The sequence below is a fragment of the Equus przewalskii genome, chromosome 24 (assembly GCF_037783145.1).
Source record: "Equus przewalskii isolate Varuska chromosome 24, EquPr2, whole genome shotgun sequence".
NCBI lineage: Eukaryota > Metazoa > Chordata > Mammalia > Perissodactyla > Equidae > Equus > Equus przewalskii.
The window spans coordinates 12,520,998-12,544,597 of NC_091854.1; the positions used below are offsets into that span (position 1 = coordinate 12,520,998).

Genomic DNA, 23,600 nt, shown 5'->3' on the forward strand with positions numbered 1-23,600 from the left:
GAAATGTGTCAACATTTGGAAGATCCACATAACTTAGTGAACCAATGATTTCCAAATCACCAATGCATGATATTAAAAAATTATTGGAGCCAACTCTAATAGCCTAATGGTTAAAGTTCAGTGCTCAACACTTTGGCGGCCTGGGTTCATTTCCTGGAACCTCACCACCTGTCTGGCAGTTGCCATGCTGTGGTGGTGGCTCACATAGAAGAACTAGAACAACTTACAACTAGGATATACAACCATGCACTGGGGTTTTGGGGAGGAAAAAAAAAAAGAGGAAGATTTACAACAGATGTTAGCTCAGGGTGAATCTTTCCCTGCAAAAAGAAAAAATCCAAAAAAACAGAGCAAAACAAAATTATTCAAGGGTAGAAGATCCATTCAAAATAAGGTGCACCAATTGATACTTGTTTAACAGAGTATCAATTTACTTGGTTTGTGATACATTTTCCAAATCAATGGATATTTAAAAAACACATTTTTAAAACTTCAGTAAAACTAGTGTCACTTAAAATTTAAATACCAAATTAATAAATATTGATTATAGTAGTGTCTTTTCATTAAAATACTCAAGAAACTCTATTAATTAGGAAGCTATTTCTAAGAAGCCATACTTGGCTTGCATTTTAATCATTCATTCCTCAACAGCTAGGAAACAACTTTTTGTTGCTGTTGTATTTGTTAGTCAAACTTACGGATGACATGTGAGGAGCAGTTTAAAAATTTGGAAGAAGAGGAAAACCAAGGGAAGGACACAGTATTAGATTGCTTCTTTTTTTTTTTTCCAGGAAGATTAGCCCTGAGCTAACATCTGCTGCCAGTCCTCCTCTTTGCTGAGGAAGACTGGCCCTGAGCTAACATCCATACCCATCTTCCTCTAATTTGTATGTGGGACGCCTACCACAGCATGGCTTGCCAAGCGGTGCCATGTCCACCCCTGGGATCCAAACCGGTGAACCCCGGGCCACTGAAGCAGAGCATGCGCACTTAACTGCTGCGCCACCGGGCCGGGCCCTGGATCAATTCTTATGGTTATTTATCGGGAATCAATATTTGCCACTTCCCTGAAATTAACTTATTGGGTAGTTCGAAATGTATGCATACACACATATAGACAAATACAGTAAAACATTATTGGCATGATGGGTTAGGAGGACAATTTATGGTAGAAAAGAAGCACTTTGAATATTAAATATTTTATAATGTGTTATGATTAACTTCTTTTGGAGTAAGAAATTTAGTAAAGTGGCAACATGGGAATATTTTAAAGAGTGTTCTATAACCAGCCAGGAGACCAGTGTTTGAGGTCTATATATACTACTAGTTTACTTTGTACAAACTATTTCAACTTGTATAGCCTCATCTTTTCTCATTTGTAACATAAATTAATATCTATCTCTAAGAATTTCCATGGAAATTGAATGAGATAGTGTAAGTGCTGTTTGTATATACAAAGTGCTATTCAAATAGGAGGTATTATTATTTAGAGTATTTTTTTACTTTTTGTTTTTGAGGAAGATTAGCCCCAAGCTAACGTCTGCTTCCAATCCTCCTCTTTTTGCTGAGGAAGACTGGCCCTGAGCTAACATCTGTGCCCATCTTCCTCTACTTTACACGTGGGACGCCTACCATAGCATAGCGTGCTGAGCAGTGCCATGTCCTCACCCGGGATCCGATCCAGTGAACCCTGGGCCGCCGAAGCAGAAGGTGGGCACTTAACCACTGTGCCACCCGGCCGGCCCCTATTTAGGATATTAAATCGGGTGCCCAATATCACAAGTCTATCCCATACAGTAAGCCTAAGAAGTCAGGTATGGCCCTTGGTCTATGAACAGAAGTCTCCATTGGGAAGTCAGGTGGTTTGAGTAGCTTTTGAAATAGTGGTGATACATTTGTGCTGGAAGTAACACATTGTTTTCTGATATTTACTCCAATAATAATTTAATTACACATTATTAACAGATATTTTACGTAAGTTTAAGGTCTGAAGTCTCCGGCCATAAAACAAAGTGTTCTTTGTGGGAAACTAATTGTTCTATATCCACATCAAACCTACAGGAGCAGACTTTCTTGTGGTGGGCCTTCACCAGCTGAGCTGACTGGCTGGGGAGGTTCTTTAATCTTTGGATTGGTTCTTTATCAGTTCTGCAAATTTAGCAGCCATTGTTTTTTTAACATAATTGTTTCTGCTTCATCTCTCTCTCTCTCTGTTCTTCTGGAACGGTTTAAATCTGTATTAGCACTTCTCATTCTTTCTTCTTCATCATTTGCCCCTCAAAATTTCCATCTTTTTGTCTTCCTGAGCTGCTTGCCTGGATATTTTCTTCTAATTTATCTTCCAGGTTGGAAATTTTCTCTTTTTGTTTAATCTGTGATTAAACTCATTCACTGAGGTTTAAAATTTTTTTTCAATTTTTTTAAAAAAATTATTCCTAGGCATTCTCTTTGGTTCTTTTAAAAATCTGTTTGCTTTTTTTCATGTGTTTCAAGCCTCGCTTTTGTTTCTTTAAACTTAAAATATTTTAAACATTTTTAGTTTGCCTTTAGTGTCTACTAATTCTAAAAGTAATATTTTTTGTGAGTCTGATTATACTGTTTTTTCTATTGGTTCTCACTAATGGTGCTTTATTTTCTTTATGTTTAGAGACGTTTGACTTTGACTTGCTCATTTTCCCTTTATTTGCAGAAGATCTTTGAAGTCTCAGGTGATAAGTTCCTCTAAGGAGGATTCCTGTTTGTGTCTGTCAGACACCTGGGTACACTACTTGTCTAAGACAACTTTTTTCATATTAAAACAGATTTCTTCCATGTGGTGGTTAATGTAGAAACTGACAGCTCTCAAGTTTTAAATCTTTTGGCTTATTCCATTGGAGGAGTTAAAACAATCTCAGGGAAAAGATTTGCTTGACATAGCTTGGGTAAGATGCCAAAAACCAAGTCATTCACTATGGCCAAAGATTGGAGTGATGTGTCAAGACTCAATATCATCAATCAGTGATGGTGAGTGGCTGGGTCATCTAAGAACATGGTAGCTTCGAAGAGAGCAACGTGTATAAAATGATGGGTCAAGAAACAAGTAAATAAAAGATTTGTGCTACATACGCTTTCTTCCCTAGAATGTCCAACGTTTGTAGTACTTGGTTAACAATGGCCTAAAGCACACCTATTTTATTGTTCTAGTAGTTTAAGAAAGGGAAACTTGCGACTTAGACATTCTGAAAAACCTAGAGGAATGAAATTGGGCAACTTACTAAACCTCTCTGGGCTTTTCCATCTGCATCTTGACAGTGAAAGAGTTAGAACCAATGACCTCTAAAGTTCCCAGCATGAAAGCACTGTTATTTTAGGAGTTACATATTCATTAATCAATGAATAATAATTCACTCAATGACCATGTGTTTAATGGACTTGTGTGAATTTCTACTATGTGTAAGACATTACACTAGGTATGATGAGAATGATTTTAATCAATCCTTTAAATGTCAGGAAATTAATCTTTCTCCTTGAAAGCTTGCTTACACTTTTAAAATTCCTACTAAGTTTTATGCATGTAGTAAAGACAGACTTTAATGCAGTTTTGGTTTAAAAATCCTTAAATTTTAAATTAATACTGTAATAAGTTTTTCTATATAGATATTATGCAATAAGTTTGGATTAAAAGTAATTTTTTAAACATTTGTGAATGAGCAATGAGATAGGTGCTATCATACTCTTCTAGTGAAGGGGTAAATTGGTTCAACCTTTTGGTAAAGCAAAAGGAAAATACACATTAAGAGCTTATTTTAAAAATCAGTAATCACATGTCTATGAATCTATTCCAAGATAATATACAAAGTTATATATTCAGGAACAAGGATATTCATGATGCTATGATTTTAAAACTAAAAATTCTGAACAGACCAATACAGTCATGCATCACTTAACAACAGGGATATGTTCTGAGAAATGTGTCGTTAGGTAATTTCGTTGTGTAAACATCACAGAGTGTACTTACATAGACTGAGATGGTATAGTAAATACATTAACCAGTAACATAGTCTTTTATTATCATTATCAAGTAGTATGTACTGTACGTAATTGTACTGCTATACTTCTATATGACTGGCAGCGCAGGTTTATTTACACCAGCATCAAGACAAACACATGAGTAATGCATTGCACTATGATGGTATGATGGCTATAACAGCACGAGGTGACAGGACTTTGTCAGCTCCGTTATAATCTTGATGGAACCACCATTGCATATATGGTCATTGACTGAGATGTTATTATGCAGTGTGTGACTGTAATAGAAGAAGGTTAAGCAAATTGTTTACATCCATCAAGAATATTATAGAGTAAATACAAACTGTGTTCCTAAAGAATATTTATGAAAACTGAACATAGAATTTGATTCTAATTTTGTTTATATATAGATAGAAAAAGTCTGAAAGAAAATAAATAAAAACTTTAACATTTTCTCCATGTTTATTGATATTACAGTTGACTATTATTTTCTTCTTTATACTTTCCTGTACATATGGAGGTAAGTTGAGAAATTTATGGTGGGAAATGAGGTAGTTATTTTGTCACCAGGAGGCAGATATCAAGAAGTTTTCTACTTTCAGATAATATCTTATTCTGCCTATTTTTCAATCTGTTTCCTTTGATATCTGCTTTCACAATTTTCTGTCTGATTTCTGCCAGAGTGTAAGTTCAAGAGATTCCCAATGGTGACTTCTTCTTTACTGGGCTTTATGTTTTATAAGTGAAAGATAATGTTTCTCAGCCATTAATCGGTTTATTAATTCTCAGTGGAAAAAGAGCTGGATCCAATATATATATATGTAACAAAAGTTTCTTTAGGCCTATTTAAAAATGAGATCACGTTAATGATAATGACTCAAATTGAAATTATTTTTGTTCAAACTTGACCTCCAATCTTTCTTAAAGTCTAACCAAGTTTCCCCTGAGAGATTCTGGGTATATCTTGCAGGAGAATATCCGAAATGGTGTAAATTAAGTCCTTCCTCTTCTCAATGTACTTTATCCTCAGTTACTAGAGGCAAGTTTCGTCATGACCACTGTAGCATTCTGCCAAGGAAGTTGTCAACTCTTGAGGTAACAGAAGTGTGTATAGCTTAAGATCAAGCTTTGACTTTTCCTGTCTCCTCACCCCATTTTTGAAAAGTGGGCTCTGCTTTGAAAGATCTTTTAGAGATTCCATTTCTCTGTGGAATTCTCCACTTTTTCATTCATTTCTTTAACATATTTGTATTTTTTTCCTCTTAATTATGGTTCACATTTTCCTGATTCTTTGCATGTCTCACAATTTTTTTTTATTGTTTGCTTGACATTGTGCTTAAAAGTACTGTAGAGATTGGAATAAGTATTGTTTTCCACCAGAAAAGGTATGTCCTTTCTTTTTTCAGAAGTCCAGCTGAGTCAGGTCTGGATTGTAGCTTTGGGTAGTTTCAATTCACCTATAGTTTCAGGATCTTGGAATGAGATCTGTTCAGGCCTCTCCTTCTAAAAGGATTTTGGGATCTAAGCATCATGAGACTTTTTGTTTTCTAGCCCAGTCATCAGCCTGTTGTATTGCTGCATACTCAACAAAAGTTCCATGGGGGAGAATTGGTAGGTGATGAGACTTATCTCTGTATTTGAGGGTCCTACAGGTTCCAGCCTATCATACCAGCGTGCATGGTTGTTAAAAGCTCTGCTGACTTCTTACTTCAGCCGAGTCCCCCTGGCTGAAACAGACTCTGTCCTTGTGCCCATGCTCCTAGGAAGAATGATGCTCTTTGGAATTTACTTCCTTTAGACTTTTTTGAATCTATAGCTCTCTGAATTCTAAGATATTCATGTCTGTGTGTATATCTTTCTCTCTCTCTCTGTTGTATATTTGAATGCTAAAATATGTGATTCAGACAGTAAGTGATTTGGTGTTCAGAGAAAGGAGAGAGATGAATTTGGACTCAGGGAAGAGTTAAGAAGATATGACTGAAATTAAGACTTGAAAGATGAATATCTAATTTTGTGCTATAGTTTGAGGAGGGAATAGAGGTAAATAAGATGGGCATGTAGTGAGTAGTTTGAATTTTATCCTATAGGAAGGGGAAGCCATTGTCTACATTCAAGCAGAGATGTGACTTGATAAAAATTACACTTTAGAAAAGATACATGAATTCCAGTATAAAAGTAGAATATTTGGAGATGGGAACATTAGCCATGAGGGTATTGCAGTCAATCAGGTGTGAATGGACAAGAGTGATAAGAAAGGAAAGCGAGAGATAGATATGGGAGAATTTGAGGAAGAATAAACAGAAATGATGAAAGAACTCATGATATTGTTATTAGGCTTTGGTATAAAAAACATTAAATAATTGGGTTTACACAGTAAAGAATTTGTTTGGATACTGTTTAAGACTCTATGAGATTCCAGTGAGGCTAACCTCAAGAGCAGTTTTTAATTTTTACACTTAACAAAGAATTTGAGGGCCAGCCCCAGTGGCCTAGTGGTTAAGTTAGGTGTGCTCTGCTTTGGCCGCCTGGGTTTGCTTCCCAGGCATGGACCTATACCACTTATTTGTCAGTGGCTGTGCTGTGCTGGTGGCCCATATACAAAAAGAGGAAAATTAGCAACAAATGTTAGCTCAGGGTGGGTCTTCCTTAGCAAAAGAAAAAAAATAAAACCTACAAAGAGTTTGGCAAACTTTTCAGTCATATATCCATACCTGATTACTCATGCCAGATAGGCAGTGATTACTGGAATCATTAGGAAAAAAACTCAACTAACCCTAGGACTCAGCAGTTAACTGTTAATTATTGTTATCTGATTTATGTAACTTTATCAAGATTTACGTGACTTTCTTAGTCATGAGGTTAATGAACTTTGATTTAGAACTGGATGTGTTGGCAAACTTGCCATAAAGATATAGTAATCCTTGGACTTTTAAGTATAAATAAAGGCCTGGATGAAAGTAAATTTACCATATATACCTACACTGCATAGCCTCTCATTCGTTATGTTTTGAATATGAAGATATGTAGAGAGGAGAACGAATTTCGTATAATAGTTTGTTAGCATGATTTATGACTTTTAAATATTTAAACATATAGTATCTGTTCCATATGGTAACATTTGTACGTTAACATTAGGGATGTGCCTCTTAGCTTTATTTTCCATTGTGTTCTCTCCACTTTCTGCTGTACTCCTTCACGGCTGCTCCCTGTTCTCCGGCATGCCCAGCTCTGTTTATATGCCGGTGCCTTTCCCCTGGTTGTTCCCTCTTTCTAGAATACCCTTTCTCTTTTGCTGCTTGGTAGAATCTCTCCCATTCTTCAAAGCTCAACTCAAATGTTTCTTTTCAAATCAGTTGACCTTTCCCTCTTCTGTGATCCCACAGACACTTTTAATTGTATGTATTATATCACCTACAGTAGTGAGCTTTTGAAAACAAGTTCTGATTGTGTTATTTCCAGTTATCTTATGATAAAGTCCAAAATTATTAGTGAGACTTGCAAGGCCCCCACCCCTTTAAAACCCGTGTACTAATTCTTCAGCCTCATCTCTCACTTTGATAAGACTAGTCTTTCTGTTTCTAAAGTGCCCGAGGCTCTCTTCTTATACTTTTTGCACATGTTGTTCCCTTGCCTTGGACGCTATTTTCTACTCTCTTGGAGAATCTCTCTTTATTGATTCATAGATATTTATTTGCCTATAAAACTCTTATGAAAAGTAACTGCCAGTAGCACTTAACCTAAACAAAAATAACCTCAAGATTGTTTTTTACTGAGAAATCAAAATTTATGCTTGAAAGTTTCTTCTAAAACTTACTCCAGCCTCTACTTATAACATGTATCACATTTAAATAATCTCTGACATAATTTTTCAATCACAATTCAAGAAAATTCTTCATAAGATCTTTAAGTAATACATTGCCGTATTTAAGAAGCCTCATTTTTAGTAAATATATCCTCAATGAAGTCCATTTTCTCTCCTTTTCTTAATGGAAAATGCTATGATAATAGATTTTTAAAATATTATCCCTTATTTTACAGAATAGAATCTTGCCTCTATGTTCAATGTTATTCTATAAACAAAACAGAACTTATAAAGACTAATTTTAATAGCAACAATACTATTTGTAACATTTTTCATCTCTTGACCTTAGGAAAATGTACTGATAATTTAACTCTCTGAAATTACACACCCTTCCATGTCCTGGACCCAGGCTCTAAAGGCTTTCTCATTTTTCATTTATCCTGCCAGTTAGCCTCCTTTACTGACAGCTCATTTCTTTTCCTCCAATAATCCTCTATTAAAAGGTCTTCCTTTTCAATGGAGCTCACGGTTTTGGAAACTGTGGGCACAAAATGCTTGTATGGTCCTTTGGATGACCTGAACCAAAAAGGGCAATCAAAATGACACATTTTGTAACCATATTGCTCTCTAATCTATATTTAATTTTCTAATTATCTGCATGAAAATTTGAAAGATAAAATTCAATTACAAAAGGTATTTCATTTATATGCAAACTCTGAAAACCTTTCTAATTATATATGCAAGATCTAAACCAACCTCAAGAATTGTCAGATTCAGAGCAGAATTTTGAAATATTACTAATCCTTTTTAAATCTAAGTGAATTAATCATTAGGAGAATGCAAATTAAAACCATGAGATCCCACTACACACCCATTGATAAATCTCATTGAAATGGACAATTTTCTAGGCAAATACAAATGATCAAAATAGAGTCAGTCACAGGAAACCTGAATAGACCAAGGATTAACTTTTGCTCAACTAATCAATAAGAAAAAGATACTCCTTTTGAAAAAAATGAGTTAAAGGCATAATTTTTGTCAACCTGAAACAACAGTAATGTCTACTTTTGGTGAGATTTTGGGGAGGCAAACACTGTCATATACAGTGGATAATAAAAAGAATTACTAATACTTTCTTGTGAATAAATTGCTAATGTGAATCCTTGTGAAAAAAGTTCTTCTTGTCTCTGAAAATTCACTTTTAGAAATTCTAACTAATTGAAGATATAAATTAAGATTTTGCTATAAGAATGTTCATCATAGAGTACATTGTTTTGAAAGAGTGAACAATTGGAAAGATTCTAGATTTCTCTGTATAAATTTTGTTGCATGCGTATATGATCACTAAAAATGAATATATATTCATTCATATTTCAATATGTTAATAAGAGAGTGTTGAATTTTAAAAGCTTGTATTACACTGCAATAGATTCAACAAAATACAATTACATGCAAGAATTTGGATGAATCTCACACACGTATTTGAGTAAAGGTAGTCAGTCACGCAAAAAGAGTGTACTACATGATTCGGCTTATATAAAGTACATAAACAGGTAAAACAATCTATGTTGTTAGAAGTCAAGATAATGTTTACCTTTTGGGGAGATAATAACTAGAAGAGAGCAGAAAGGGAGCATCTGGGATGCTGGTAATGTTTTATTCTTGATATTGGTCCTGATTACATGGGTGTGTTTGTTTGTGAAAATTTATCCAGCAAATGTCAGAAGCAAAGATTTGCATTACTAAGCTCTAGAGATGAGTAAGAAAAGATAAACTGACTTCTGGGTTGGAACAGTAGCTGGCTGGATTAGTCTGCTGTTTAAGCAGGAGTACAGGAAGAAAGGTAGGCTGATACAGAAGGGTAGGGAGGGGCTGCATTTCTTGAGTGCGAAATAAGTTTTGAGCTGCTTTTGAATGAGTCTGGCCTTGATATATTTGAAACTTATTTGAAGGACTAAAGTAAAGTCCTGGGCAGGTGTAAGCAGGGTCATAGAAGGAATTGGGATTGGAGGCATATATTAGTTAGAAGTAAATTCATATAAAATTTGAATTAACCTAAACAGAGGCTGAAAGCTAGCTGGAAGGCTAATTAAGAGGAAATGTTAAACCAAAGCTTGTTGTTGCAGTAACTATGAGGATATAGTTCAATATACTATTTCCTCGTTTAAATGGAGCGACTCAGCATTCCTGTCTAAAGGGATAATATTGTCTTTCTGTGGCTTAAGCCCATACAGTAAGGTTGTTACTGGTTCATTTTTGTGGTCCTTTTGTTGGCTCTGGGATTGATTCATTACAACTGAAACTCCAGAGGAGACAGGTTCCATGCTTTCATTTGACAAGTATTTATTGAGCCTAGTGATAAGCATTGGGAGTAAAATGATTTTAAGATATTGTCTCTTGCCCTCAAGAAGCTCACCATCTGAAGGGAAGTAAGGACAGGTAAATCATCAGTTAAAACACAGAGGATTAACGGTTACCCCAGGGGTGAGAATGAGGTGATGTGAGAGGAACTGAGCCCAGTCAGGAGGATCGAAGGAGTTAGGGAATGCTTCCCAAGGGAGTGACACTTATTCTAGGACCTGAAGGATGAGCAGGAGTCACCGATGTGACTGCAAGATGTGGAACTGGAGGGATGGTGGCAAGGTGCTTTCCAGAAGAATGAAAAGCACCTGACAGCCCAGTGTTGAGAGAGCCTGTGATACACTGAGAGAGGGAGGACGGAGCCCAGAATAAACAATATGAGAACTTGTGAGACCTGAGAGGACAGTGGTAAGCAGGAGGTAACAGGAACGGCATTATTAATCATATCATGTGGCTTGAACTTCACACTGAGTGCAAAGGAGAGTCATTAGAAGGCTTTAAGGAGGAGACTGACAGGATCAGATTTGTATTTTAGAAAGACTTTGGCCACAGGGTAAAGAGTGTTTGAAAACAAGGCTGCATTGCTAGCACATATGTATTGTGTGAATTGGAAAATATATTTGAGAAACTGTGCATGGATTCACATTTGGAGAAAAGCACAAGATTTTGATAGTTGCTATTTCCCAGTCCAACCAGAACTTCTAATTATGGAGTAATTGATGGTGCTACTTTCATACTGCCAACTACTCCTTTTCTGTCTTTTCCATATACGTCTAAAACAATTTAATGTAAAAACCACTCCTTTATTTTCTGACAACCACATAAGAGGTAAAAGGCACAATGTGTAGCATTTTGCTTACATTCCTAATGGGGTCAAACGTATCAGGAACTAATGTCCTGATCATCACATAGGTTATTAAAGCAAACAGTGCACTGGGATTATAAATGAAAGGATTAATTTGCAAGAATTGTTACTTGAATGAGTGTATAGAAGGCTATTATAGATGCTAATGAGTGTATAAAAGTCTATTATAGATGATAAGCCTTTAGGACAACTCATGTTTCATAAAACAAAACAATATAAACCTATTTACAAAGAATACATATTTTTTTCATATGTTGGTTCTATGTAGTGGGTAGAGCCACCACACGAGGACACAGAGACTGTACTTTGATAAACTCCAAGGATGCTATTCATATAAGATATAATTTGGATGGATCCCTTTAGAGTTGTATGTGTGGTGGTCTCAGATAAGAGTTAGGGGTATATGGAAATGGAAGATAGAAATAGAGGGAAATGGGGCCAATCCAAAGAAAGAGGCCATGCTGGGCACCAGAAATAGAGGGTGATGGTAGGAGGGGCAGGACTGGAAATGAAGACAAGGACTTGCCAAGAATTCCAGCATGGAAAATGACTGGACCTTTGCCTCAGGAGGGGAGAATGGATGATAGGGAGATGAACATGTGTTTTCTACAGAAGGGAAGGGAGTGGAAAGACAAGGAGATAGGTGCATAGGGAGTGGGTCTGTATATGAGTGGGTTTGTCATCATAAATTTGTGCAGTGATATTGATGAGTGTGGTCGCTGTGAGACCAGTTGATTAAGCAGTCTCAACTTGTTGGAATATAAGCATGAGATAACAGTGTTTTCCAGTAGCTATAATGAGCTGTGTTCTGTTGAGTTCCCCCTATCTCACTGGGTAGCAGTTTTTCTTAATGATATCTCAGCCAATTCTACTACTATTGTCACTCCTGGGCTTTCAAATTATCTTGGTTTGATGATTAGGACCCAGTCCTGTTCACTTTCAAACTTGTATCTTTTACTTGATCTGGAGCTCTTTTCTTTCCCTTCCTCTAACTCAGGCCAGACTGTGGCTTGAAATGGGGTGTGTGTGTATGGCCTCAGTCTCAATTAATTGCTTCTCCCGCTTCCCAGGAGTATTCTACTTGGGTCTTGGGGAGGAGGGAGAGGAGAGGTCAATGTCTCCTCATAAGCCTGTCCTGCTGTGCTGTATTTTCATACCTCTCTCAGAGTGGTAGGTGCATGAAAACTGGTTCTCTGTTAAGTTCTTAGATAGTCCTCTAAGGCTCTTCTCTGCACAATTTCTTGGCCTGGGAGATTCCAAGTGGATTATGCCCAACCACCTTCTAATGTTCTATTCAATCAATCAGAAACTTTATACTTTTTGTATCAAACATGCATGATATCCTTAATGCATGAAGGTGGTCCCACTGGCAAATCTGTCTTCCCCACCTTCTCTCTCTTGCCCATTTCTTCGATCTCAGCAGCTTCAAGGACTCTGCCCATGTAGTGGTTCAGCAATGTTGGTGCGAGAGGATTATCATCTCTTGATTTATGTGGCTTCCTGAGATTTACGCTGTACTGGAGGTCCTTTCAGAACACTGCACTTCCCAAAAAGGCCGAATCTTTCTCTCTCCTAGTCCTCTTCTTATATTGGGAGGTGGTTAGGGTAGTGGAATTGGTGGGTGGCGGTAGCATAGCTTTGCCTGACCCAGTGCCTCTCCTTTACTTTAAGGAGATGTGGCTGGCAATATTCTAAGCTTGGAATCTGGGATACATAGTATCTTTTGTTCTCAGCTGTGGACCTGCATAGTTGATTTTGGGAAAATGGGATCCCAATGGGTACTAAATACTATCTTATTCTAATAGCAAGGGTTGTATTGAGGGAAAAAACAATGTGCTCCTGGGGAATCTGAATCTGGATGGAAGGTCAATGGTGTGAATAAGTGGGGATTTTGTTTGCCTATGAGTTTGATAAGAGTCATGGGAGATACAATAACTTAATAACACTTCAGACCACTTTGAAAACTTATAATTATTTATATCTTGTGATACGTTTAATATCTGTCTTTCTTCTAGATTCTAACCTCCATGAGAACTTAGACTGGTTTTTCATTCACCATTCTATCCACAGCACCTAGTGGCAGAGTGTTGGTGAATAGTAAGTAGGAGTTTAATACCCTGACTGACTGACTGATAGACATGTTGCTCTCAGTGCTAAGATTCCTGAGTTTAGGGTACAGCAGTACAAAACTTCTTAGCATGAGAGCTGCCCTGAACTGAGCACTAACTAGATGTAGGAATGGAGTCAAGCACTTGCCATTTTCTCATGGGATCCACATAACACTTGTAGGTGGGTACTATTATTTTCATTTTTACAGATGAGAAAATTAAGGCTTAACTTCTGTTGGGGTTATACCAAAGTTTCATTATAAAGAACTTCTTTTTAAAATTTTTCTTGATCAATCATATATATTTAGAATTTAAAATATAAAATAGTTCTGTAATATTTGCAATGAAATTTAACAATTGCTGTACAAATTATACCTCTTTTGACTACGTATTACGTCTTCCAATTTTTACTGCTTGTCTTTGTTCTACTTCACAGTCAAGATTCTTGAAAGAAGTGTGTGGACACACTTTTTCTATTTACTCACCCCTCATGCTTTCTTTACCAAAATTACTCGTATTAAGGTCGCTAATAACTCTGTGTTGCTAAATTCAATGGCTACAATTGAGCATTAATCCAAACAGTTGACTGCTCGTTTCTTCTTGAATCATTCTTTCCTCTTCCTTCCTTGACCTCACACTCTTGAGTTTTCTCATTTGTCTTCAGAGGCTCCTTCTCAGCATTGTTTTTGGCAGCTCCTCCTCTGTTCAATCGTAAAAATATGTGTATTATTTGCAAGATTAGTGAGAATGGCATCTTGGCTTCAGCTTAAATTGTTTTTACCTGGGTTCATTACTGAATCAGCAAACAAGCAGCATAAAATGTTTATAAGATATGGATTTAAGTGGATAAGTGGGCAGTGCCACGTGACTCCACATAGTTTCTCAGAGGGTGGGCCAGAAGTTCCTGTAGTCAGTGCAGCCAATGCAGAGGGAGTAATCCACCAGGTCACAGGAGCTCATAGCTTCCAGCTTGCTAACTTTTTTATTTTTAGGTTAGAAACAGGGTCCACTTACTACCACATAAAGAAACTCCTTGTGGGGCCAGCCCCATGGCCAAGTGGTTAAGTTTGCGCGCTCTGCTGTGGCGGCCCAGGGTTTTGGCGGTTTGAATCCTGGGCGTGGACATGGCACCGCTCGCCAGGTCACGTTGAGGCGGCATCCCACATGTCACAACTAGAAGGACCTGCAACTAAGATATACAACTATCTACCGGGGGGATTTGGGGAGATAAAGCTAAAAAAAGAAAAAAAAAAAGACTGGCAACAGTTGTTAGCTCAGGTGCCAATCTTGAAAAAAAAAAAAAAAACTCCTTGCTATGCCACAGTAAGTCACCGTTGCATACTTCCATGCTTGTGGTGGCTTTGCTGAGGCAACTGGGATAGATTAGAACTACATCTCCCAGACGTATGATTCTGGATTAAAATTGGTTAATAGAGATATTTGCTTGAAATTTGGAAGGCAGAAGTAAAACAGCGGCCTTAACTGTCTGAATGTGAGATGATAGGAGGCAGTAAGAAACAGATGCAGATGAACTGGTATCCTTGTTCTTCTCTTACTGCATGTCCAACTCTTCTTCCTGAATGCTGGCCTTGCTGACCTATAATGATCCCAGACCCATCATGAGACGCTTGGCAACGAACTACAGAGGTGGTAGCTATGCAGAAGCAACAGTCTTCCAGAGATTTCTACACCAGCCCCCTTCACAGTCCCACTGCAGTTCTTGTTCTTGCTTAGCTTCCAACATCAAACACCCAGCACCAATACCAGTGCTTCTGGGAGGCTCGTTAGTAACTTTTTTCTGATCCTCCAACTCCTTTCTTCGTTTTTTACCTCCCTGCCTTAAATCCTATAATAAATACCCTGTTCTGTAATGTTCATAGTGGTTCTGTTTCCCTCATGGAACCCTGACTGATATGATTATCGATAATTTCAGTAATCTAGCACTGTGGACCAAACCATTTGAAAAATGGTTAAAAATGGCCATTTTATTTTCTCCAAGATTCTGTTGGTTGACTGGACTTGGGAAGTTCTTGTTTTGGTCATGTTGAAGTCTGGTGACTGCAAATGGAATCGTCTGAGGGTTGACTGGGAAGCAGAGATAGGCCTCTTCCATTCTCCATATGGTCTCAGAACTTCTTCAGTAGTCTGTCCATCGCTATCTGAATTTTGTACATGGATACTCAGGGTTCCCAAGAACACAAAAATGGAAGCTTTCATCATTTCTGCTACATCTTATTAATTAAAGCAAGTCATTGGACCAGCCCAGATCCAATGTGGGAGGCGGGCGACCACACAAGGCCATGTTGTATGGTAATAATAATAAAAGGAGTTGTGGATCTTTAGAAATCATTTGTAGACTAGCTACACACTTTTCTGTCTGGCCTACAATAGGCCTGGCTCACTTCACTGTTACTTTGAGCTATGCTCTTCCTGGTCCCATTTTATACTGATATCATATTGTGTGTTCATCAGGCACTGTGTTTTGGGTCCCACCATTTACACATGATTTATTAGGTCACTCTGGCCTGCAACATCAGCCATTACAAGGAGCATGAATAGGAGCATAGGAAGGTAGTTCTCTTGGTCCTGACTGAACAGCTGAGATTAGGAATGTATACCTCCCCTCAGTACTGCAGCTTGGACAGACCCCTGCAGGCACGTGTTTCATTTATGACACTGCTGACTCATCACCTCCAGGGGCAGCAGCCAGTTGCATGGCTGGTGGTATGGGCTTTTTTCCTTTGAGGAGTCCTACAATCATCTGAGTCTCTGGAGTTGTTAAGGTACTTTCCTCCTCCACATAGGGCTGCCTCTCTTCCTTTACTGGGACAGCTTAGAATTATTTTCTGTGTCTAGATTCCCTGCCAGAAGTGATGGCCCTAAGGTTCCCTTTCCAAACCTGGCACTTTTTCGTGATTAACTAGATCACTATTAGACCATGAATATTGCCACGTGTCTGTAAGGGAAAGCCCATGCAAAGATTTTGTACTACTGGTGCTGATATCGAACCTGAAGTAAGTTCACTCACCCGTTGCACAGCAAGCAATCTCTGACACTGGGTGTGGTGGGAGAAAGTAGGAATTTTATTATTGCATAGCACTGGGCAAGGAGAGAGGGCAGATAACGCTGAAATCCCAAACTCCCCAAAAAGCTAAAAGGAAGGGTTTTTATTTGGGGTTTTAGGGAGGGGAGGGGGAGATTTGACCTTGCTGGTTGGAGCTTCCCCACCAGCCTGTCTTTGGCCTTGAGACTACTTGCAGAGAGGCAGGAGCCCATGACCTTGCTGGTCAGCAGCTTTCCCTCCAGCCTGTATCTCTTTGTGGGGAGGAGATAATGAATCCAGGTGCTTGTCCTTGTCTGTGTCTGTCTCCGTGGAGGATAGTGGATTCTGGAGCCAGGAAGACAGAGAGTAAACAGGGAATGAATGTTTTTGTTTTAACCCCATATATGGTGGGTTTAATGTAAGGAAACCAATATCAGGGTCGGTATCAGTGCTGTCACTGGTTTATCCTAGAATACAGCCAGGGCAGGCTTTGTGGGCATGAGACTGTGCACTCGCACAGAGCCTGGGTCTGGTTCAACACTTTGCTGTTGCTGTCTTGAAATTCTTAATTTTTGAACAGGGGCCCCTCATTTTCTTTCTTTTTTTTTTTTTGAGGAAGATTAGCCTTGAGCTAACTGCTGCCAATCCTCCTCTTTTTGCTGAGGAAGACTGGCTCTGAGCTAACATCCGTGCCCATCTTCCTTTACTTTCTATGTGCGACACCTACCACAGCAAGGTGTGCCAAGTGGTGCCATGTCTGCACCTGGGATCTGAACCGGTGAACCCCAGGCCACCAAAGTGGAAAGTGCGAACTTAACCGCTGCACCACTGGGCTAGCCCCTGAACAGGGGCCCCTCATTTTCATTTTACCCTGGACCCTGTAAATTATATAGCCTGTCCTGACTACAACAATGGTAATCATTCAGTTATTTTTCTGATTCTTACTAATTAACAATTAGCTACTGATGCAGATATAGAAATAGAACTAAACTAGGGCCTAACTTGGGAAGAGAGAGCCCACTACTGAGGCCTACCTGAGCTTAGCTATTGTACTGAAGCATCAGGAAGGGTAATAACCAGGCTGGTGGGCTTTGCTTGCAGAGCTGTGGGGTGGGTGGTTTGGAAGGACCCAGAGAAAATTTGCCTGTTGTATATTATTTCTGTTGCCAACACAGAATTTCAGGCTTTTATTACCCTCTTGGTAAAAGGCCAGGTCTCCTACATTTACATCTTTCCTACATTTTCTCTGTATTCACCTGTACATCCGTAGCCTAATGGCTATGCACTGGCCAAGTAGCTGCCTGCCCACTGGAGGAACTAATAGTGCTAATAGATCTTTGCCTCAATAACACAGTCTCCAGATGCCCTACTGCACAGCTCAATTTACCAATGAATGCTGAGAGTAAATCAAACCTTCCCAGTAGTCGTGGGTCTCCTGATTATTTCCTCTTCCTTTCTTCTTTGCCTTTCCCATTTAAACCACAAGGTCCTTTCTATCAACCCTGCTAATCATATGAATTTAATTATGTCAGGTCAAAAATTCTGGTCTATGTTTAAAGATTGTTAAAAGTTACTCCTGAACTCAGCTGACATGGCTCTCATTTTGGTTTACTTCCAAACCAACAAATAATTCCTGCCAAGGCTGCAGGAGATGAGGATGCCATGATGGATGCTGATCTTCAGAGTCTCTCCTGTTTCTCAGGGAGCTAAATTATGCTATAAAACTCCCTGTGCAAAGAGAGAAAACCACCTGTTGGAGAAACAACGTAACCATATGCTTATAAACTTGGGCTTCAAAGTCTGCCTACTCTCATGAGTGGAAGTTCTTGTGGCACCTGGTAGGCCATAGTTACATGCTCTTTGTTCTATTCTGTTTGCATCATTGGGATCTCTGTTAGGCCTCGTCATAGCCTACCATGTGAACTTGCTCTTCCCAACTTACATTCTCCCTTTAATTAACCTCATTCCTTACTATGGTTGTGACTTTTAGGCTGTGACTCTGGGTGATAATTAAAATATTACATTTTCAAAATTTTAGTTTTCTTTCTGTATCTGAAAACAGGGCAATAGATAGTAGTTTCAATAATTCTTTCCATTAATGAAAGAAAATATACACAAGTGGGTTTGTTTTTTAAGTGAAAAGGGATATATATATATAGAACTGAAATACATATATATATATAAATATATATACTATATAATTATATTGAACTGAAATAAGGAAAATCTCTGGTTTGACAGGTGGTAACTGATTTTTTTGCTAGTATCTTCCCTATCGATGAATTGCAGTTAACATGACCTTATTCATGTTGTATACAGTAGTATATGGTTGCCATATTTGAGTGAACATAATAACATCAATTTTTTTTTAAAGATTTTATTATTTTTTTCCTTTTTCTCCCCAAAGCCCCCCGGTATATAGTTGTATATTCTTCGTTGTGGGTCCTTCTAGTTGTGGCATGTGGGACGCTGCCTCAGCATGGTTTGATGAGCAGTGCCATGTCCACGCCCAGGATTCGAACCAACAAAACACTGGGCCGCCTGCAACGGAGAATGTGAACTTAACCACTCGGCCACGGGGCCAGCCCCCATAATAACATCAATTTATACCTCAAAGTACCAAGACCAAATTCATTTTTTTCAAATATTGTTATTTGCTTTATTATACTTCTATTTTGACTAATGAAATAGACAACTTTAACTTCTTGACAAAATTTTAATTATCATTCTAGAAGACTTTTACATCAAATAATACAGAACCAGGTAGCAGTATGAAAAAGGATCTTTATTCATTGCTTTTTATGATAAGTAAAGTAATGAGTAAATAAAATTATTAAACTTTAATATTGACTTACAGTTTTTCAAATAGTCCTGGATGTTTATATTTAATCAAAGTATCCTTTCTAGAATTCTTAAAATTAATTTTATGAGTACATGATTACACAGGATGAATTTAAAAAATTAGAAATATCTTTCACTTTTGTTGTTGTTTTTTAAAACTCTGTTCTAGGCCTTCTTGAATTTTTTTTCTTGTTTAAGATGCAAACAGCGGTACTTAAAATAATACTAACAAGCGCCACAGACCCAACCACTGACAACACCAAAGAAGAAATGCTAACTCCAGAATTAGGAAGATTTTCACCGGGACTGGGATTTGGCTGAGTTTCATCAGGACTGGAATCTGCTTCAGGAATAAACAAAGCTACTTGTGCGATGTTGGATACTTTTGATGTCAAATTGCTTTTATCCACACTTTGAATGGCAATGAATATGTGGGTTGCATTTTCTTCTGAGATGTTTCCTGGTTTAAACGCAAAGGTTTCCTCAGAGTTGGCCTCCTTTGGTAACAGATCAGTAGTGTTTACTTGCAGAGCGTCATCAAAATTGTCTCTTAGATCCAGGAGACTTCCATTTATTCTTATGATGTACTGTTGAGCTAAGGAAAAAAGTTACATTTAGTTTAGAAACCAGTGCATACCGTATTAAATTCCTTTTTAGTCATTCTTCTCAAAATGTTGTTTAGTTATGCAAAGCTTATACTCATAGCTTTTAATTTTTCAATAAAAGCTGAATTCTGATTTTTAAACTCTGCCAAATACTACTTCTTTGTATGAAAGGTGGGGCCAGTTAAAAAGTGTCCTGTTTGATTGTTTCAAAACTATCAGATTATAAAATTAATGCTTTACTGAGCAGCTGTCAGTTAAAAATTGTTCCTTTCCAACCCCCCCTTACACTCTTGCTTTTGCAACCAGCACCTGTAACTTAATCAACAGCACCTGGCACCTCGTCCTTACCTTTTCCAACGTCAAAGTCATCTCCTGGTGCTGTCCATGTTAGACTGATATTGTCCCCATCACGGGTGGCCTCAAGGTCTGTGATTTGACTTGGTGGGTACAGGTCAGGCAAGGGAAGATTTGAAACATTTGAAACCACAAATGCACCTCCGGATGCTGTTCTGCTGAAACTCTCCAAGGGTGTCTGAGTATCCTCATCAATTTTAGGTCTTGGTGGATTACCTTCAATTTTCCCTGCATTAGAAATTTCCTGGCATTTAGTGGGGAAATCTCTACTAGTATTTTCAGAGCTCAGTGATTTGAATTCCACATCTCATCTTTCCCTTTTCTTTTTTCATATGTGCAGTCACATTTTATTAAGCTTGATGACAAAGTCATAAGTATCCAATTGGTGGGAGGATTCTTTTTTAGCATCCTGACCAGCATTTTGTTGGATGGAATCAGATAACGAACTGCTTTGGAATTAAGACTGCACTGAATGGGAATAATGTAATATTATTCAATGTATGCTTTTTTGACAAAAAGGAATTGTTTTGTCTCTCAAATTATCTATAGGCTGGGAAGAAATTTGGGGAAATTGTTACTGGTTCCCTTCCAACCACCTGTGCCAGGTCACTCCCTCCCTCCCTGCTTCGAGTGCTAAGGAGTAATATGTCAGGTTACATTCTAGTTGCCAACAGAAGGACCCTAGAAGTCTCAAGATAAGGGACAAGGCAAAGGAAAGTTAACAAAGAATCCATTCTTAATCCTTATGATCACCTTACTCTACACATTGTTTTTCTTTTGACTTAAAATATTTCAAATAAATGTTTACTCATTTGTGTATCTTTTACAGCGTATGTAATCTGAAGGATAAATTCTGTCACTGGCTTATATTTAGGTACATAATATATTAGACTCTTTCCTTCATCCTGAGCTGAAAATTTGGCATATCAGTGTAGATATAGGTAAGGTGCTCCAAACTAACGTAGTAATGGCTGACATTTATTGAGTGCTTACTGGATGCCAAACACTGTACTAAAGCTTAGGTCAATTTGGAGGCAAACCCCAGGATGACAGAACTTCATTCCAGAAATGGGAAGAGCTATCCTTTGAGTTGCAAAATGTCTGAAGCCTTAATTATATCGACTCACTGTTATTCAAGCCAGCACTGGATTTCAGATACCACGAGTTACTCACCGTCCACTACCCAGCCTGGTATATATGCAGCTCTATTGGCTGGATGCCTTATGCTTCGTGTGGCAGCATTTGTTCCTCCATGAACCCGTACTTTTAAGCTGTATCTGCCATTTTCTGAATAAGCTGTAAAATATCTGGAGTAGACCCCATCATTTTTGAAAGAATCAGCACCTTGTTATAGATATGAAGGAGTAAATGATTATTGTAAAGGAAAAGAGAAATTTATTCATTTTCAAAGCCAAGCATATGGTCTTTATAAGCATACTCCCTTGATTAGGCTCCCTATTTTGGGGCTGACCCCTTGGGTTATATTTCCATTATAGTCTGGTAGTTAGTATCTTGTTGAGTTGATACCTTTGAGTTATTTTATATACATTTATATAACATATTACATATATGCATAATATTATATGTTTTCTAATATATGTATAATATTACACACATATACACACACTGATATCTGTCTAATGAATACCTTCACCTTATTCCTGGTCTGATAGTGGGAAACCCCATCTGCTATTAGAGTATACATTTGCAGAACTCAGGAATACTGTAGTATTATAGGTATATTTCTTGATATCAGTAGCAGTGGCGTTATTCATTAAATTGCAAACACATTTCTCAAGGAGTTCAACACTCTAAGACAGAGGCTTTTTTTTTTTTTTAATTTATTTTTTTTTATTAATGTTATGATAGATTACAAGCTTGTGAGATTTCAGTTGTACATTTTTGTTAGTCATGTTGTGGGTACACCACTTCCCCCTCCGTACCCTCCCCCCACCCCCCCTTTTCCCTGGTAACCACCGATCAGATCTCCTTCTCAATATACTAATTTCCACCTATGAGTGGAGTCATATAGAGATCGTCTTTCTCTGACTGACTTATTTCGCTTAACATAATGCCCTCGAGGTCCATCCACGTTGTTGTGAATGGGCCAATTTCGTCTTTTTTTATGGCTGAGTAGTATTCCATTGTGTATATATACCACATCTTCTTTATCCAATCATCAGTTTCTGGGCATGTAGGCTGGTTCCACATCTTGGCTATTGTAAATAATGCTGCGATGAACATAGGGGTGCAACGGACTCTTGAGATATCTGTTATCAGGTTCTTAGGATAGATACCCAGTAATGGGATGGCTGGGTCATAGGGTATTTCTATTTTTAACTTTTTGAGAAATCTCCATACTGTTTTCCATAGTGGCTGTACCAGTTTGCATTCCCACCAACAGTGTATGAGGGTTCCTCTTTCTCCACAACCTCTCCAACATTTGTCGTTCTTGGTTTTGGATGTTTTTGCCAATCTAACGGGGGTAAGGTGATATCTTAGTGTAGTTTTGATTTGCATTTCCCTGATGATTAGCGATGATGAACATCTTTTCCTGTGTCTATTGGCCATATTCATATCTTCTTTTGAGAAATGTCTGTTCATGTCCTCTGCCCATTTTTTGATCGGGTTGTTTGTTTTTTTGTTGTTAAGCAGTGTGAGTTCTTTGTATATTATGGAGATTAACCCTTTGTCGGATAAGTGGCTTGTAAATATTTTTTCCCAATTAGTGAGCTGTTTTTTTGTTTCAATTCTGTTTTCCCTTGCCTTGAAGAAGCTCTTTAGTCTGATGAAGTCCCATTTGTTTATTCTTTCTATTGTTTCCCTCAACTGAGGAGTTACAGTGTCCGAAAAGATTCTTTTGAAACTGATGTCAAAGAGTGTACTGCCTATATTCTCTTCCAAAAGACTTATTGTCTCAGGCCTAATCTTTAGGTCTTTGATCCATTTTGAGTTTATTTTGGTGTGTGGTGAAAAAGAATGGTCAATTTTCAATCTTTTGCATGTGGCTGTCCAGTTTTCCCAGCACCATTTGTTGAAGAGACTTTCTTTTCTCCATTGTAGGCCCTCTGCTCCTTTGTCGAAGATTAGCTGTCCATAGATGTGTGGTTTTATCTCTGGGCTTTCAATTCTGTTCCATTGATCTGTGGACCTGTTTTTGTACCAGTACCATGCTGTTTTGATCACTGTAGCTTTGTAGTATGTTTTGAAATCGGGGATTGTGATTCCGCCGGCTTTGTTTTTCTTGCTCAGGATTGCTTTAGCAATTCGCGGTCTTTTGTTCCCCCATATGAATTTTAGGATTGTTTGTTCAATTTCTGTGAAGAATGTTCTTGGGATTCTGATTGGGATAGCATTGAATCTGTATATTGCTTTAGGTAGTATGGACATTTTAACTATGTTTATTCTTCCAATCCATGTACAAGGAATGTTTTTCCATCTCTTTATGTCATCGCCTATTTCTTTCAAGAAAGTCTTGTAGTTTTCATTGTATAGATCCTTCACTTCCTTGGTTAAGTTTATCCCAAGGTATTTTATTCTTTTCGTTGCGATTGTGAATGGGATAGAGTTCTTGAGTTCTTTTTCTGTTAGTTTATTGTTAGTGTATAGAAAT

At 37.9% G+C, this 23,600-nt stretch overlaps 1 protein-coding gene and 1 long non-coding RNA gene across 4 annotated transcripts in view; one reads left to right on the forward strand and one right to left on the reverse strand.

The window, feature by feature from the left end:
- LOC103557274 (uncharacterized) overlaps positions 1-23,600 on the forward strand; it is a 101,479-nt gene that overhangs the window by 54,990 nt on the left and 22,889 nt on the right. The gene's annotated exons all lie outside the window — the stretch shown is intronic.
- The window catches only part of CLCA4 (chloride channel accessory 4), a 36,201-nt gene continuing 31,149 nt past the window's right edge, over positions 18,549-23,600 (reverse strand). Inside the window, exons 12-14 of the mRNA XM_008529705.2 lie at positions 21,161-21,331; positions 19,982-20,215; positions 18,549-19,623 (exon numbers count right to left, since the gene is read on the reverse strand). Of these exons, the coding sequence (XP_008527927.2) occupies positions 19,181-19,623; positions 19,982-20,215; positions 21,161-21,331 (848 nt within the window). The 3' untranslated portion in view covers positions 18,549-19,180. The remainder of the gene's footprint in view (positions 19,624-19,981; positions 20,216-21,160; positions 21,332-23,600) is intronic.